Below are 17,763 nucleotides of genomic sequence, written 5' to 3'. Positions count from 1 at the left end.
CCCTTCACTTGGAGTCTCAGAGCGGCTTACAAACTCCTTTCCCTTCCCCTCCCCACAACAGAAACCCTGTGAGATGGGTGGGGCTGAGAGAACTCTGACACAAACTGCTCTTTCAGGAACAGCTGTGCCGGAACTTGTGACTGACCCAAGGTCACATCAGCAGGCGCAAGGGGAGGAGTGGTGGAATCAAACCCGGTTCTCCCAGATTAGAGTCCGCGCACTTAACCACTACGCCAAACTGGCTCTCCTGGTGACACCGGGCATTACCAAAAACACGTATATGATTTAGGGTTGCTTGCCTCCCGATAGGGCCCAGTATTACAGCTGATTTCCAGACTATAGATATCAGTCACCCTGGAGAAAATAGCAGCTTTGGAGGGTGGACTCTCTGGTATCATAGCCCACTGGGGTCCCTCCTCTCTCACCAAGCCCTGCCCTCTCCAGGCTCCAACCCCCAAATCTCCAGGCATGTTCCAACCGAGAGTTGGGAACCATAGCATTATTCTAACATTAACATTTTTTTTATTTATTTATTAAAAGAACTTTAAGATTTCAGAATCCAGGCTACAGATGGGTGCCAGACCGAGGAGGGGGATGCCCGCTGCCTCAACCACAAGGCCAGTGGAAGAGCTCTGTCTTGCAAGCCCTGCGGAATTGTAATAAATCTTGCAGGGCCCGGATTTCACACGGGAGCTCATTCCACCAGGTTGGTGCCAGGTCCAAAAAAGCCCTGACCCTGGTCAAGGCAAGTCAGATGTCCCTGGGCCCGGGACCACCCTAAGATGTTGGTTGGTGGAGCTTAATGCTCTACGGGGCTTATATGGGGAGAGGTGGTCTCGAAGGTATCTGTCACTGCGGCCAATGCTTCGCTCATCATTTGCTTCAGATTCTCACCCTTAGTCTCTGGGACACCTTGGAAAACGAAGGACCAGGTTTGCCTTCTCCATTTGTAATTGTAAAAGCTGTTCTTCTGTTGAAACTTGCTTCTTTTCCAATTTTTGTACCTTTTTCTTCACCTTTTGAGCAGTGGCGTCAACTTCTTTCACTTTCTCAGCTGTTCGTTCCGTAATTTTAAGAGTCTCGTTCAATTGCGTCTGCTGAGTAGTGATACATTGGTTCATTGCTGACAACTGTTCCTTGAGATTAGTCATTTGGTCCAGCATGGGGCGCAGGGACTCTACCAACATTTTTGCCAACTCGGTAGTTCCTTCCGGTCGTGGACTCTCAGCTACTTTCGCTTTTAGAAGTTTCTCCTTCTCCGTCCTCTTCCCCGCCATCTTTATAGATTGTTTACTTTTGCCAAACTTCTTAAAGTCTCTGAATATGCGCTCATACACGCCTTGGTAAGTCTTTCCCAACAGATTTCGCCGCTTTTGCTTCCGCTCCCCCCCGGTCTCGCTTTTAAGTTTGTGTGCATGGGAGGGGCCCCTCCCCCGCTCGCTTTACTTTCTAGTCCATGGGGTGGGGAGCTTTCTTTTTAACTTAGCGAATACGCTCTAGTCCAACTCACATTCATATTTGGTCATCCGACTTCGCTTAGCCTCCATTTTAGCCGCTCAATCTCCAGCGCTTGTCCCGGTCAGCGTCACTTGTTCCATTCGGACACTCAGCAGAAGGACCATCGGGACGGAGAAGCGCCTCGATTCCCCAGCATCGCGCTGGCGAAGAGGCGACCTCTCAGAAGTCCCATGGCTAGGAGCCTTTCAGCCAGGCTCCGGGGGGGGGTAGCGATGCCTCGCCTCCCCTCCTTTCTGCTGGTGTGCAGCTTCACCCTCGGGAGGTCCGGGAGGTGAGTCTGCTCAGCGCGCCGCTATAAACCGGAAGTCCGGCAGGTCAGACTTTCCATCTTTCTCAGGGGGAAGGCTCTCCTTCCCTTTTCCTCCTCACAAAAATTAGAGTTGCCTGTCCTTCCTTGGATAGCCTCGGCAAGCCCAATCTCGTCAGATCTTGGAAGCTAAACAGGGCCAGCCCTGGCAAGTACTTGGATGGAAGCCCTCCAAGGAATACCAGGGCTGAGACACAGAGGCAGGCAATAATTGCAAGCCACCTCTCTGAAACATCCAAGCCCTACTAGGGGTTGCCAGAAGTCAGCCATGACTTCCAGGCACACACACACACAGATACTCACCAATTTTTTTAAAAAAGAAAACAGGGTTGCCAGGTTGGGGAGGGGCCTGGGGTTCAAATTCCTACTCAGTAGGGTTGCCATCCTTCAGGTGGCCCCTGGAGATATCCTGGGATGACAACAGATCTCCAGACTAAAAAGTTCAGTTCTCTCGGAGGAAATGGCAGGCTCGAACAGTGGACTCTGTGGCATTATACCCTCCTGAGGTCTTTTCCCTTCCCAAACGCCATCTTCTCCATTTCTCACCCCCAAATCTCCAGGAATTTCCTAACCTCGAGTTGTCAAACCTACCACTCAGCTCAGGGTGACTTTAGGCTGGTCACATATTTCCACCCTAACCTACCTCACAAAACTGTTGTAGGGTATTCTTTTGCCCACTTATGACAGGAGACCTACAGCGAACTGCAGCCCTTGCCTGCTGACGCTCAGCTAATTGGCAGGCGGAAACGGGGGCCAAAGCAGGGAGCAATCATCCTGCAGAGCAAAAATTAACAAGAAAAATAGGGCCTTGGCCACTTGCCAGAAGTTCTGACCATAGAGTTCCTCAGAATTCCTAGAACTACCTAGAAGTGACGAGGATAGCTCTAGTAATTTCCAGAAACTCTATGGTAATAGAGGCCTTATCTTTCTTTATGATTTTGCTCCTGAGACCCTGCCCCCCTGCACGGCCTGGCAACCCTGCTTGTGAGGAGAAAAGGGGAAAGAGAACTTTCCCCCTGAAAAATGTGGAGAATTTGACCCATCCACCCATCCTTGGAGAAAGAGGGGGAGGGATTGGTAAACCAGGGAACCCCTGGGCTTTCGCTGGGCTCTCCAGGGTTTGGCCTCTGCTGAGAGAGTGGTGCCTCAGTGTGGGGAGGACTTGTGAGGAGTTTGCTCCACCCACAGAGCCCTTTTCCATTCTCCTCAAGGGCACACAGTTGCTCCACCCACAGAGCCCTTTTCCATTCTCCTCAGGGGCACACAGTTGCCCCACCCACAGAGCCCTTTCCCATTCTCCTGAGGGACATGGAGTTGCCTCACCCACAGAGTGGGTTGCTCCACCCACAGAGCCCTTTTCCATTCTCCTCAGGGGCATGCAGTTGCCCCACCCACAGAGTGGGTTGTGGGTGGCTCCATTCACAGAGCCCTTTCCTATTTTCCTCAGGGGCACGCAGTTGCCCCACTGACAGAGTGGGTTGCTCCACCCACAGAGCCCTTTTCCATTCTCCTCAGGGGCACGCAGTTGCCCCTCCCACAGCGTGCGTTGTGGGTTGCTCCACCCACAGAACCCTTTTCCGTTCTCCTCAGAAGCACACAGCCATCTACCACCACCTCTGCAGCCAGAGACCTCTTTTATGGAGGCAGCCCTGGAACCACCCAGGCCCCAAATCCCACCTCTGACACATCCCAGTGGTGGGCTCCTTAAAGGGGCCTATCACCCTTCCCATTCCTAAAGCAGAGATGGCTGCTGGCCCTGGCCTCTCTCACCTGGTCGACATGTCTGTAAGGCCGGGGCAAGGCCCGTCACTCCCGCCAACTCTGTCCATCCAGGGACCCCCACTGTTGCCACTGGACCATTGGAGGTTTTGGTCACTGAGGTGCTCTGTGGCCCTGACAGGTCAGGTCTTCTAGCATGGGGCAGACCCCTATTGCCTAGCCAGTGGGCATTCGGGAAATATCAGCTAGCAGGCTCCAGACCTAGGGAGGAATGAAAATGTACCCGATTGATTCATTCATCCCAGTTACATGTGCTTTGGTGTCCCAGATAAGGCATCAGACTCAACTTGTTTAGGCAGAATGTGGTAATTTAGAGAGATAGGGTTGATTTGTAGAATTTAATTGCATGTATCAGCATCCAGCTGTTTTGGCACAATATTTCCCCCTTCTAATTGTAGAATACGAAGCTGGAAGTTGAAGTAAACTCCTGAGGACGGCTCCAGTTCGTTCTGCTTTGCATGTCTGGCTACAATTTGCAAACTCGTTCTGGCAGAAATGTATCTGGGATCTAATAATTATGATCTAAAACCAGATTATCCCGAGCAGGGGTTGTGTGTGCGTGCCGCAGTTTTATTCTTGTATTGCATAAATTCCCAGTACAACTGTATAATTTTCTCATCCGTGAGGAGCTGAAAGTAGATTCTGGAAAAGTACAGATAGAGGAAAGAGAAAGTTCATCGCATTCCCCCCCCCTCAAGGGTACTGGCTGGGTCATACAGCAAGTGTCACATGCAATTACCTGGGGGACTTACGATGTTTTTTCACATGTACCAGCGATAGCAACTGCCAAGCTGTTTGCGAGCACTGGGAAACTGGAGCTGGCTGTTCATTGGGCAACAAACCTCCCCCAAGAGACGATGCGCTTGGTCCTTCCGTACGCAAAATGAGGCAGTGCTCATGTGGCACAGAAAAACAAACACTAGTCAAAGAGAGAGAGAGAGAGAGTTTGATGCAGTGGTTAGGAGCACGGACTCTAATCTGGGAGAACCGGGTTTGGGATGCGCTTGGTCCTTCCGTACGCAAAATGAGGCAGTGCTCATGTGGCACAGAAAAACAAACTCTAGTCAAAGAGAGAGAGAGAGAGTTTGATGCAGTGGTTAGGAGTGCGGACTCTAATCTGGGAGAACCGGGTTTGATTCCCCACTCCTACACGTGCAGCGGCTGGTGTGACCCTGGATCAGTTACAAGTTCTTTCATACCTGTTCTCTCAGGGGCAGTTCTTGAGAGAGCTTTCTCAGCCCCAATTACCTCAGTCACAGGGTGTCTGTTGTGGGGTGGGGAAGGGAAAGGAGATTGTAAACTGCTCTGAGGCTCCTTCGAGTAGTGAAGGGCAGGGTATAAATCCAATCTCCTTCTCCTCCTTCTCTTCTTCTTCTTCAATTTGCTATCCCCCTTTTTTTTAGAAGGATGTACAGTTGTGGTTTAAAGTGAGAAAAGGTAGTATAGGGTATCATATTGCATAGGGTTGCCAACCTCCAGGTGGGACGTGAGGGTGGTCACCCAGTCGATCACCCAAAAGCAATGACACAGTCCCCCATGCTCTAGGAATTCCCCCAATCTCTATGGTAAAGACCCAGAGATTCAGGAAGTTTTTAGAGCATTGCAGGGGCTGTGATATCACTTCCGAGTGATTTCAGAAGTGACGTCGGAGTATCTGTGGTGTTGTCCTCCCCATTGTTTCTGCCGCTGGTCTGTTGATCGAGCACGGGCGATAGGGTTGCCAGGGAAACCTTGAGAGTGACGATGGATCACGGGGGATTCCTAGAGCTGCCCACTGGCACTTCTGGGTTTTCCCCCAGAAGTGATGTCATAGTGCATGTGCTACTGACATTGCTTAGAGTGGTGGGAGGCTTCCCGCCACACCGGGAGGACTGACATCCCTGCTGGGTGATGAAGGGCAGGGGCGGGAGCTTGCCTGCCACAGTGGGGCAGAGGGTGGGGCCTAGGAGGCTCTTGGCCTTGTGGGACTTGAGTGGGCCATTGGGGAAAGACGTCAGGTGCTGTAGTGGGCTCTGAAGAGCCAGTTTGGTGTAGTGGTTAAGTGTGCGGACTCTAATCTGGGAGAACCGGGTTTGATTCCCCACTCCTCCACTCGCACCTGGCTGGATGACCTTGGGTCAGTCACAAGCTCTGGCACAGCTGTCCTTGAAAAAGAGCAGTTTGTGTCTGAGCTCTCTCAGCCCCACCCACCTCACAGGGTGTCTGTTGTGGGGAGGGGAAGGGAAAAGGAGTTTGTAAGCCGCTCTGAGACACCTTTGGGTAGTGAAGGGCGGGGTATAAATCCAATCTCTTCCTCTTCTTCTTCTTCTTCTGGAGTGTTCAGGGTCCAAGTCAGACACTAGGGCTGTATCACAGGGGAAGGCAGCTGATCAAATCTCTTGGGGGCACCCCCTCACTTCAAAAGGGGTTTGTGAAGGCCTCTCAACCGAGGGTAGTGTCAGGTACTCAGCCCTCCTCTTATTCTGAGTCTTTGGCTTCCTTACCTGCAACCACCATACTCTAGCAAATGCTGGGAGATTTAGTGGGTGCCAGTTTAGTGGAGGGGTTAGGAGCGCAGACCCTAATCTGGGAGAACTGAGTTTGATTCCTCACTCCTCCACATGCAGCTGCTGGTGTGACCTTAGGTCATAAGTTCTCTCTGAGCTGTTCTCTCAAGAGCAGTTCTCGAAAGAGCTCTCTCAGCCCCACCTACCTCACAGGGTGTGGGGAGGGGAAGGAGATTATAAGCCGTTCTGAGACTCCAAGTGAAGTTGTTGTTGTTCAGTCGCACAGTCGAGTCCGACTCTTCGCGACCCCATGGACCATCTCCCGCCAGGCCCTCCTGTCTCCGCAAGTGAAGAGCAGGGTATAAATTCAATCTCCTCCTCCTCCTGAGGAGGGTGGAGTTACAAGAGGATGTGACATTCCTTCCGGTTGATGTCCTAGGAGTTTCCTCCAATGTCTGTGGTAAATACCATAGAGATGATGGGAAATTCCTAGAGTGTCACCATTGATGCCATCCTCCCTTTTTAATCTGCCAGTCCTCAAATTATTGAGGTTGGGGGATTGCCTCCTGTTGGTTGGGAAATGGCAACCCTGTCCATGACATCCTCAAAGTACCCTGCTCCCAGATGAACTTCTGACTCTTGATACCAAGGTCTGCTTCTTTGTGTCCTTTCATGGATCAATTCCCAGCAAAGGAGAGAAGCTGTGTTGAAATGGCTTAATTGGGAAATCTGTCTGAAAACCCACAGTCAGACCATATATTGCAGGCCTTTTGTACACTCTTCTTTCAGCCGCATTAGCAATAAGACAGGAGCCGTAAACAAGCTGGCTGCTAAGATCCTCCGCTAATCGGTCTCAATTACTTGCTTATCTTGGGGAGAGAGAAATTAAAGCAGCCTTTTAGAACAGAAAGCTGCGTTGATTGGTAATGTAGAGTTATCATCAAGAGCGCTGGCATATGGCCGCAGAGGGAAAGCGGGAAAGGAAGATGCCTCATTTGTTTCTTGTTTATGTTTAAAAGGGCTTATTACGAAGAAGTCCAGGCTATTGAGTATTGTCTCTGTAGGCCGTTTATGTGGTTTTTACTTAGCTATGGTTCACCCTTTCCTTGATTAGTCCTTCATTCGGGTTGTGCTCATTTTACAGACTGGAAACTGAGGCCAAGAGTTGTTGTCCTGTTTTTTAACTGGGCACTTGAGTCCTTATGGATAAGATCTGAAAGTCCAGGCTATGTATAAGGACAAAAGCATTGCTGCAAAAAGTCTTATAAAGACATTAAAAACTGCATACATGGCAGCAAGAACATGCCCGTCTAGAGATGGTCGGGAGGCAGGGACACGAGGGTGTGTAGGACATTGCTGACATCACGCCAGTTTGGTGTCGTGGTTAAGTGCGTGGACTCTAGTCTGGGAGAACCGGGTTTGATTCCCCACTCCTCCACTTGCACCTGGCTGGATGACCTTGGGCAAGCCATAGTGCTGACAAGAGCTGTCCTTGAAAAAGAGCAGATTCTGTCAGAGCTCTCTCAGCCCTACCCACCTCACAGGGGTGTGGGGAGGGGAAGGGAAAGGAGTTTGTAAGCCACTCTGAGACGCCAAGTGAAGGGCGGGGTATAAATCCAATCTCTTCTCTTCTCTTTCTTCATTATGTCACTTCTGCGTACAACCCAGAAGTGACAATGGGTGGTTCTTGGAATTGTGGGATTTACCATAGAGTTTCTGGCAATTGCAAGAATTATCCATTGTCACTTTCAAGTACAATGGGTAGCATGTGAAATGGCTGAAAACTCTATGGTAAAATTATAGCTTCCAGTCATTACTAGAGCAACCCATTGTCACTTCTGTCTTATGCCTGTAAGAGATGTGCTGGCACAGAGGCTTGCATTGGCAGGTAGCAGTGATTTTACCGTAGCGTTTTTGGCAATTCCAAGAGCTACCCATTGTCACACCCAGATACAATGGGTAGCTTAGAATTGTTGAAAACTCTATGGTAAAACCATAGAGATACCAGCAATTCCTAGAGCTACCCATTGTCACTTCTGGGTTGTACCTGGAAGTAGTATACTGGCCCAGTGGCTTGCAGTGGTGGGCAACAACAGCGATTGATGGGAGGCCTACTACCACAGAAGGAGGCCTGGCAACTCTATGCCTGCCAGTTGTGCTCCAAAGTCTGCACATATGGCTAAACATCTGCATCAAGCCCTGTGCATGTAAAAGAGATGTTCAGCTGCTTTTTGTTGCAGATGTTTGGCCAAACATGCAGGCATTGGGGTGGCCCACATAGGTGCGATCCCACTCCCCTCTATGCACGTTCAGTGAATGTTATCATAAATGATTGCAGAGGGGTACAGAGGGGGAAAGAGAGAAAGAGGTTACAACCCTCGTGGAGTTGACACCTTGAGACTCGAGTGGTGTAGTCTAGCAGTTGAACTGATAGAGTGACAGGGGTCATTTCCTGCAGGAGTGCACAGGAGTGGAGCTCCGGCAGTAAACAGCCCAGGGGGTGGGCACATGCAACAAGCCCCGCCCCCTGCTCCCAGCAGCCCTCAGTCAGAGCAAGAAGCAGCCAGGTAAGTTGCAGAGCCCCCCCCCGGTCCAAAACAGTCCAGTGGCACCTTTAAGACCAAGTCGTATTCAGGTACAAGCTTTCCCTCCTCTGCAAGGACAGATCTGCACCCCCCACCCCAATAGCTAGCAATCCAAAACAGTCCAGTGGAGCCTAAGCAGTGGGTGTTGCCTTCTGACACACTTCCGGTGATGTCAGGGGGTGTGGCATATGCAAATGAATTATGCTAATGAGTTATGCTAATGAGCTCCTGCACCTCTTTTTCTACGAAATGACCCCTGAGAGTATATATCCCTATTCAGGTGCTACATTTTTCGTGCTCTTACTTCCCACACCTGGAGAAGTGCACTGGGCACTATCCTCTCGATACATGTGGCTGGCATTTTGTGTGAAGGGGACAATGGGTGTGTTTTGCAGCTTTGTTGCAGACAATCAGAAACCCAGTTTTGTTGCAGATACGCATTTGCACACACCAAAGTTTGAAAATATGCATGTCACATTATTTATACAAAGCAGCAAACATAACATTTTGTGAAGTGTACTGCATGGAATGTGAATTTGATCACATTTGTATCTCTCCCCTTCACCGAAGGAGATTAGGGTGTTGTTGTACTAAGTTCTATTCTCTGTTCGCACAAGAACCCTTTGAGGTAGGTTCAGCTGAGGGACGGCGACTGACTCTGAATCACCCATGGAGTTTTTATGACTTGGGAGGGGATTTGAACCCAGGTCTTCTCAGGCCTAGCCCTGCACAACAGTAATTACTCAGCTGAGCCCAGAAGCTGATTGGAAACTGGTGAGCCATCAAGTACATTGTCCTGCAACTCAGAAAGCACATTTTTAATGTGTAGATGCAGCCATTCAGGTTTCTACATGTGTAGCATATAGCCACACCGAAACTCTCCTCCAAGATATGAAAAGTTTCGGCATTCAAAAAATTCACAACAGGCTGGCGAAATTTCGAGAAGTGGGGATAACCAAATAAGCAGGTCAAAAGGCCACCACTGTGTTGAGAGGAATTCTGCAAACCCTCGAAATGCCCAGCGGTTTGAAAGCCTGTTAAAGGGCGAGTAGATAAATGGGGACCTACACTTAGTAGGGTAGGGGGCACCCCCCTCTCCTGAGGTGCGTGGTGTGCGGCGGAGGAACAGCGGCGGAACGGCGGTAATGGCGGCGACGGCGGAGTCCTGGCAGCGGAGACGATTTGGTGCGGCATGGCGACAGAAGCCAGAAGAGTGATCCCTGGTGGCCAGCGGTGAAACATCAGAAGCGGTTGTCGCCAGCAGCGAAAGAGGCGCGGGAAGACGTCATCTCCCGGCGCGGCGGAGCCTACTGGACACAGCCGGGGCCAAGGAGAGCGGATTCGCGCGCCGGAAAGCAGCTGGTGCTGGTAGGATGTCCCAACCCCTCTGAATGTGGCCGTAGTTAGGGAATCAACATGTGACTAGCACTACGATAAATTGTAAACCGCCCAGAGACCCCCATGAGGGGGTTAGGGCGGTATAGAAATCGAATGTAAATAAAATAAATAAATAAATGTCCTTCCCGACTTGCTTCGCTATTAGATGGCTTTGTCATTGAGTGCTGGCAAGGACTGACTTCAGGATTCATTTGGTTTTTGGCAACGTTTTCTGATCATGCAGATAACTGGATCCCGCAGAGAGGAGCTGAGCAGTTTCCCGGACTGGTTGTGCGATCTGTTCAGTGACCGTGACAGTCAGGTCTAACATTATGGTCCTCCATTACAACCGGCGGCCTTCCTTGGTTGGACCTAGAGTTGCCAACCTACAGGTGGTTGTATCAATGTAAAAACACTCCGTGAATAAATTACGAATACAAGCAGAGAGATTGTATTGTACAAATCAACTCAAACAGTGTTTGTTGAACTTGTTAAGAATTTGAACTGTTTGAGTTGATTTGTACAATACAATCTCTCTGCTTGTATTCGTAATTTATTCACGGAGTGTTTTTACATTGATACAAATGGGCCGACGGAATTGGGATGCTGATAGTGCAGTCCTAAGAATGCTGTCCTGGGAGTAAGTCGCATTGACTAGACCTCAGTAGCATTCTGACTAGAACTGCTTAGGCCCCCGGAGTGCCCCCGGAGGGCTTCTATCAGGCCCGCAGTGGAGCTGGCTGTCTTCTGCTTCTTCTTCCAGTTCGGCTGCTGCTGCGTCATTGTAGGTTTGCAGCTTACAGATAACACACCTGAACGGCATACTCGAGATGGCAACAGCACAGACATTTTGATGCGATAATTCAGAGCAAGAGGTGTCAGTGATCAGACACTGTTAAATTAAGAAAATGTCGCAAGAGTGCCAATGTTCTAAGCGTGTTTTTATTTTAAGTAAAAAACAACAACAACCTTTGTGGTTGTGTCCTTTATAAAGAGCGGTTTCTGTCAAGAGCTCTCTCAGCCCTGCCTACCTCACAGGTTGTCTGTGGTGGGGAGGGGAAGGGAAAGGAGGTCGTAAGCCACCCTGAGACTCCTTTGGGTAGTGAAGGGCGGGGTATAAATCCAATCTCTTCTTCTTTTTCATTATACCCCACTGGATTCTCTCCCCTCCTGAACCTCCACCCCCCAAAAAATTCACCGGGTATTCCCCAGCCTGGAGCTGGCAACCCTAGCCTGGACTGTTCTTGCTTTGACAGCTGTGTAGGTGTTTTGATGCCTGTTAAGGACTCTCTCGTGAGTATGAACCAGGGAATCTGGACACACCTGCTTCTTTTACAAAGGCACCGGCACGTGAAAGCGGATGCTTCCTGCCAGCTGTCGGAGCTGAAGTAGCTATTCATCAGAAGGTGACACATAGCCGTGCCACTGAGAAGTTAAGAATGAAAAGGCAGAACAGACGTTAGAATAATCGTTATGATTCTGCCAGGACAGCGGGGATACAAGAGGTATTACCTGACCGCATGCCTGATAGCCTTGTAGAAGAACACAGAGAGAGGATTTTCTGAGATTACCGAGGCGCCCCCCCCCCCAGCACTCATGCATATGCACGTTAATAATAGTACTTAGCATTTTTGGAGTGCTTTTGAATATACACTATACCTCTTCTGCTTTATCTTCATAATCCTTCAGGTAAACCTTGACGGAAAGTCAGTATTTCCTTATATTGTATGCTGGTCTTAAGACCGTAATAATAAACTAAACTAAGTCAGCAGGGGTCATTTCCTGCAGGAGTGCACAGGAGCGGAGCTCCGGCAGTAAAGAGCCCAGGGGGTGGGCACATGCAACAAGCCCCGCCCCCTGCTCCCAGCAGCCCTCAGAGCAAGAAGAAGCCAGGTAAGTTGCAGAGTTTCCCCCAGCCCCCCCGGTCCAAAACAGTCCAGTGGCATCTTTAAGACCAAGTTTTATTCAGGTACAAGCTCTCCCTCCTCTGAGGGCAAATCTGCACTCCCCCCCCAATAGCTAGCAATCCAAAACAGTCCAGTGGAGCCTGAGCGGTGGGTGTTCCCTTCTGACACACTTCCGGTGATGTCAGGGGGTGTGGCACATGCAAATAAGTTATGCTAATGAGTTATGCTAATGAGCTCCTGCACCTGTTTTTCTGCAAAATGACCCCTGTAAGTCAGTATTTCCTTTTCTGTATATGTGAGGCTGCCTGCAATGGCTTTGGAAATTCCTGGAGATTTGGGGGTGGAGCCTGGGGAAGGCGGAGTTTGGGGGGGGAGCTCAGCAGGGATGTGACGCTATAGGGAGACAGCATGGTGTAGTGCCTAAGAGCGGCAGGCTCTGATCTGGAGAACCCTGTTTGATTTCCCGCTCCTCCACATGGTGCCTGCTGAGTGACCTTGGGCCAGTCACAGTTCTGTCAGAGCTGTCTCAGCCCCACCTGCCTCACAGGGTGTCTGTTGTGAGGAGAGGAAGGGAAGGCGATTGGAAGCCGCTTTGAGACACGTGAGGCCTCCTGGGTGACCTTGGGCCAGTCACTGTTCTCTCAGGGCTCTCTCAGCCCCACCTGCCTTACAAGGTGTCTGCTGTAGGGAGAGGAAGGGAAGGCGATGGTCAGCCGCTCTGAGACACAGGAGGCCTGCTGAGTGACCTTGGGCCAGTCCCCGTCCTCTCAGGACTCTCTCAGGCCCACCTGCCTCACAAGTTGCCTGTTGTGGGGAGAGGAAGGGAAGGAGATTGTAAGCCGCTTTGGAATTCTTTAAGGTTGAGAAAAGTGGGGTATAAAAACAACAGCAAGAACAACAACATAAATATAGAGTCCACCCTGTGCAGCAGCTGTTTCCTTCAGGAGAACTGATCCCTGTAGAGCTCAGTTGTCGTTCTGGGAGAAGTCCACACACACACCCCCGACTAGTAGCAATATTGCATATATGGAGAAGAGGGCAGAGAGACCGGAAGCAATGAACCACCTCGTGTACCTTGCTTGTCCACAAACAGAATGATGTGATAGGCTTTAGAAGTAAAGGCCATTTGCAAGTCATTGGGATTTGAAATTTACATTGAAAATCTGACCTCTAAACGTGAGGGCTTTACACCTCTTTCTTGGCAACTGTGGAACATGAGATTTCATAATGTCCTATGGCCGTCACCATTCCATGTCCTCTGTCAGATACTGAAATCGAACACGGGATGCAGATACCAAGTATTCAGAGCACACTTAGAGACTGATGAATATTCAAGACCGAAGTTCACAGAAGAGAATTCTGAACGGGTTTCGCGGGGTGTGCAAAGGCTTTGCTGTTTTTCACGCAGCCTCGTGGAGAAAGATCTGTGCGTCACCTAGGTTGCTTCCACGTGTCGCGCATTCTACATTTCGCATTAATTGCTTCCGTGAATGCAGCAGCATTTGCATCGGCAATGGACCATCCAGATGGTAGTTTTCCGGGCAAGTTCCTCTGCCAGCCACCGTTTTATCTGCATTGTTCCTCTGTTGAACCGCCAGACGGTTTTAGGAGGGCTTTAAAAAAAAGTAATTGCAATTGATGTGATTGTGTCTGGGTACAATGCAAAGTACCGGTTGATACATTTAGGCTGCGGTCACATGAGCCGTCCGTGTCGATATAGTCGCGCTACCTTTGTGGATTTAAAGAGCACAATCAGACAACAACATCTGCCTTCCTTGCCCCAGTCGTCGGCAGCCCACTTTGCCTCACATTGGAAGTGGAGTAATCAGGTACCAGGGGAAGTCTGGTCTTTAGAGAAGCCAGGTCACCTAGGTTGCTTCCACGTGTCGCGCATTCTACATTTCGCATTAATTGCTTCCGTGAATGCAGCAGCATTTGCATCGGCAATGGACCATCCAGATGGTAGTTTTCCGGGCAAGTTCCTCTGCCAGCCACCATTTTATCTGCATTGTTCCTCTGTTGAACCGCCAGAGGGTTTTAGGAGGGCTTTAAAAAAAAGTAATTGCAATTGATGTGATTGTGTCTGGGTATAATGCAAAGTACCGGTTGGTACATTTAGGCTGCGGTCACACGAGTCGTCTGTGTCGGTATAGTCGCGTTACCTTTGCGGATTTAAAGAGCACAGTCAGACAACAACATCTGCCTTCTGTGCCCCGGTCGTCGGCACCCCACTTTGCCTCACATTGGAAGCGGAGTAATCAGGTACCAGGGGAAGTCCGGTCTTTAGAGAAGCCAGTGGTTCCACTCCACATTTCTGGCTGTCTGAACTCCCTTCTTGCAAAATCATGCTGTTTGGGAAGTCTGAAACTTCCTTTCTAGTTCTGCCTCCTTTTTTTGGATCAGGTAGAGGTATTTGCATAAGCGCATAAGTGCCCCTGGCATTGACAATCACCTTGGTCAAGTAGTCATTCTGGACTGGGAGTCCCCGGGGGGAGTTGTTTTTGAGTGACAGATCCCGCACCCCAAACCCCCTCTCTCCTGTTTCTGTGTCAACGTCTGAGAGGATCCCATGATTGACACAAGGGTAAACATACTGAAGTCAGCGGGACGACTCTAATGGAAATCTGCGGGAAGAGAGGCGAAGGGGAGGAGGCTGAGAGGGGCTGGAGTCCTTGGCAGAGGGACTGTGGAGCTGTCAGAAAGGAGCTGGCGCTTTGGATGCATGCTTATGCGCATGGGTGAAAAACAAAACAAAACAAAAGAATGCTGCGACAATCTGAACGATGGATCATGGGACGAGGGTTCCTCAGATCTCAGGGTCTTCAGAATTCCTGTGAGCAGTTATGTAAAGCAATACCACAGGGAAATACTATTCTCCGAAGCATACGAACTATTTCATTCGGGTTCCCTCCCACGACATTCTGCAAGATCTCTTTGCCAGAGCTAGGCCCTGATCACACGGGAGAGTTTGGCCCGGGAGAGGGACGGATCGGGGGCGCAGCAAACAGGCGCGAGCACACAGCAACATCTGGGAATCGGCTCACACCCATCCCCGATCCGTCCCTTCAGGCCAATAACGCGCTGTAAAAAAAGAACCACCCCCAAAGGAGGACTTACCTGGGACACCGCATCAAGTGTGGCCGTGGGATTGCCGGTGTGCTCTTCGTTTGTAGCAATCCCGGCTCACGGCCAAACTGCGCATGCTCACACATGCGCAGTTTGGCTGCCTCGCTTCCCTGTCAGTGGCTTCCCCCCGGCATCTGATCATGCTGGGGAGGAAGTGCGCGGCGGCTCAGGAAATCTATATGATCCCGCCGTCGCGTGTCTCTTTTGGTGCGGCTTTAAAAAGCTGCACTTTGCCCATGTTTTTCCCCCCCGTGTGGCAGGGGCCCTAGTGTGGAATAGCAGCTAACAGCTTAAACTGAGATTGAGGTTACCATAGAGTTTTGCCCAAAATACCGGCATGATGATGTCACTTCCACATGAAGTCATCACGTTGGGGACGTTGCGCCGGATGGGGGCTGTTGGGGGCGGGGCTTCCCCTGCCAGCCAGCTGGCCAGCAGCGGGCAGGGGCCTGCCAAATTGGGGGATTCCCTGGGCTGGCAACCCTACATTCCGCCATATTTTGGTGTAGTGGTTAAGTGTGTGGACTCTAATCTGGGAGAACCGGGTTTGATTCCCCACTCCTCCGCTTGCAGCTGCCGGATGGCCTTGGGCAAGCCATAGTTCCGACAAGAGCTGTCCTTGAAAGGGCAGCTCTTGAAAGAGCTCTCTCAGCCCCACCCACCTCGCAGGGTGTCTGCTGTGGGGAGGGGAAGGGAAAGGGGTTTGTAAGCCGCTCTGAGACTCTGAGTGAAGGGCGGGGTATAAATCCAATCTCTACTTCTTCTTCATATTTGGAAGTGATCATCTGAGGCTCTTGGAGGGCAGAAGTTGAAACAGCTTGTCACGGGAAGACCACAGAGCTGAAAGAAGATCGTAGAGAAGGCCATGGAATCTGAGGGAAGGACAGGTAGAGGAGGCGCTGCGATGTGTAAAACAGGGAACTCTTGTCAGTTGTGACTTTTATTCTCCCTTCAGTGTTGTGAGCCGACCGTCCTGGAAGGGGAGCGTACCAGGTGCAGAGATGGGAAAGAGTTTTATTTGGCATATTGATTTGAACTAATGCACAGTATTGTATATAGTCCACTGAGGACAGTGCGTCATTTCTATAGACATTTAGGCAAACAAGGGCATAACTGAGACGTTTGCTTTATCCTTTCAGGGTTACCTGTCGGAAGGCTTAGTGACGAAATGGTACCGGTCTCCTCGTTTGCTCCTCTCGCCGAACAACTACACCAAAGCAATTGACATGTGGGCAGCCGGGTGCATTCTAGCTGAAATGCTAACGGGGAAAATGCTCTTTGCCGGTAAGCCTCTCTCCCATGGTGGGGCTTTAAGCAATGGTTGATGGTTCTTTTATGTGCTTGCATTTGTATATGATAGTACAGGGGGCCGTGCAGAATCTGAATAAACCCACAGGCAGTATTGGAAACCCTGAACATCCTACCGATGTATGTTTTTTGGGGGGGGTTTAAGTTTCTGGTCCCACTGATTTTGGAAATAAACTCAGACATGGAAAATTAATAGAAAAGGAGGGGGGATTCTCATTCTTAATATTAGGATGGCGAATCTGCGTTTTGGCTTTGAAGTTTTGGCTCTGTATTTTTCACAGGGAGAACTGCCCATTCTATATGAGAAGGATAAAAATCCTTGCTCTAAGACCTCTGGCCCTTCAGAACCAAGGCGTGCGGTTTGATAAAGAGTGCAGATTTATCAAAAGAGCACTACAGGGAACGCATAGGGATTAAACCACAGTCTTGCTCTGGTAGTCCCTAGAGAAGGAGAGCAAATAGAAGGAGTATCAGTCTGCTTCTGTCAAGGGAAGACTGTGCAGTTTTTTAAACAGGACGCTCCTCCTTGTACATAATGGGAAGATCACTAACCCTTAGAGGTGGCCCGAAGAACAAATGTTTTAATCACTTCTACCACTACCACTTCAAAGAAGAAGGGGAGCAAAGGATGAGATGGTTAGACAGTGTTATTGATGCAATGAACGTGAAATTAAGCAAACTCCGGGGCATGATGGAAGACGGGAGGGCCTGGCGTGATGTGGTCCATGGGGTCGCGAAGAGTCGGACTCGACTGTGCGACTGAACAACAACAACTAGGTCAGAGGTTTAGTCATGCTGTCTCATTCGCTCAAAAGTATTTAGGTTTTTAATCGTCTGTACAACCTGGGGCCTTAACCTCGTCATGTCTCAGAAGCTAAGCAGGGTCAGACCTGGTTAGTACTTGGATGGGAGACCACCAAGGGAGTCCAGGGTTGCTACACAGAGGAAGGCAATGGCAAAACCACCTCTGTTCATCTCTTCCTTTGACCTGGATGGCCCAAGCTAGCCTGATCTCAGCAGATCTCAGAAGCTAAGGAAGGTCAACCCTGATCAGTGTTCGGAGGGGAGAGCACCAAGGAAGGTCCAGGCTTGCTACGTAGAGGCAGGCAATGGCAAACCACATCTGAACGTCTCTCACCTTGTAAAGCCCAGGAAGGGGTGGCCATGAGTCAGTGGCGACTTGATGGAACTTTCGACACACGCATGCAACATGGGGCCTCTTAATAGAAGGAGGGAGGAACAATCTCTGGAATATCCCCCCTCTTGGAAGTGCTGTCATCTCCAGAAGTCTCTCCTTCCAAGGTTCTGTAATTTTCTGTAATTCACTGGGGTATTGTTTTTGTGCTCTTCGAGATCTGAACATGATGTTG

The 17,763-nt window shown here is 50.1% G+C and overlaps 1 protein-coding gene across 1 annotated transcript in view; it reads left to right on the top strand.

Annotated features, from left to right (window-relative positions):
* Positions 1-17,763, top strand: part of MAPK4 (mitogen-activated protein kinase 4) — an 84,926-nt gene that overhangs the window by 36,550 nt on the left and 30,613 nt on the right. The window contains exon 2 of the mRNA XM_015425027.1: positions 16,225-16,369. Coding sequence (XP_015280513.1) covers positions 16,225-16,369 — 145 coding nt within the window. The remainder of the gene's footprint in view (positions 1-16,224; positions 16,370-17,763) is intronic.

The sequence above is a fragment of the Gekko japonicus genome, unplaced genomic scaffold (genome assembly GCF_001447785.1).
Source record: "Gekko japonicus isolate JY-2015 unplaced genomic scaffold, Gekko_japonicus_V1.1 scaffold2383, whole genome shotgun sequence".
NCBI classification, from domain to species: Eukaryota; Metazoa; Chordata; class Lepidosauria; order Squamata; family Gekkonidae; genus Gekko; species Gekko japonicus.
This window is presented reverse-complemented; position numbering and strand designations above follow the sequence as displayed.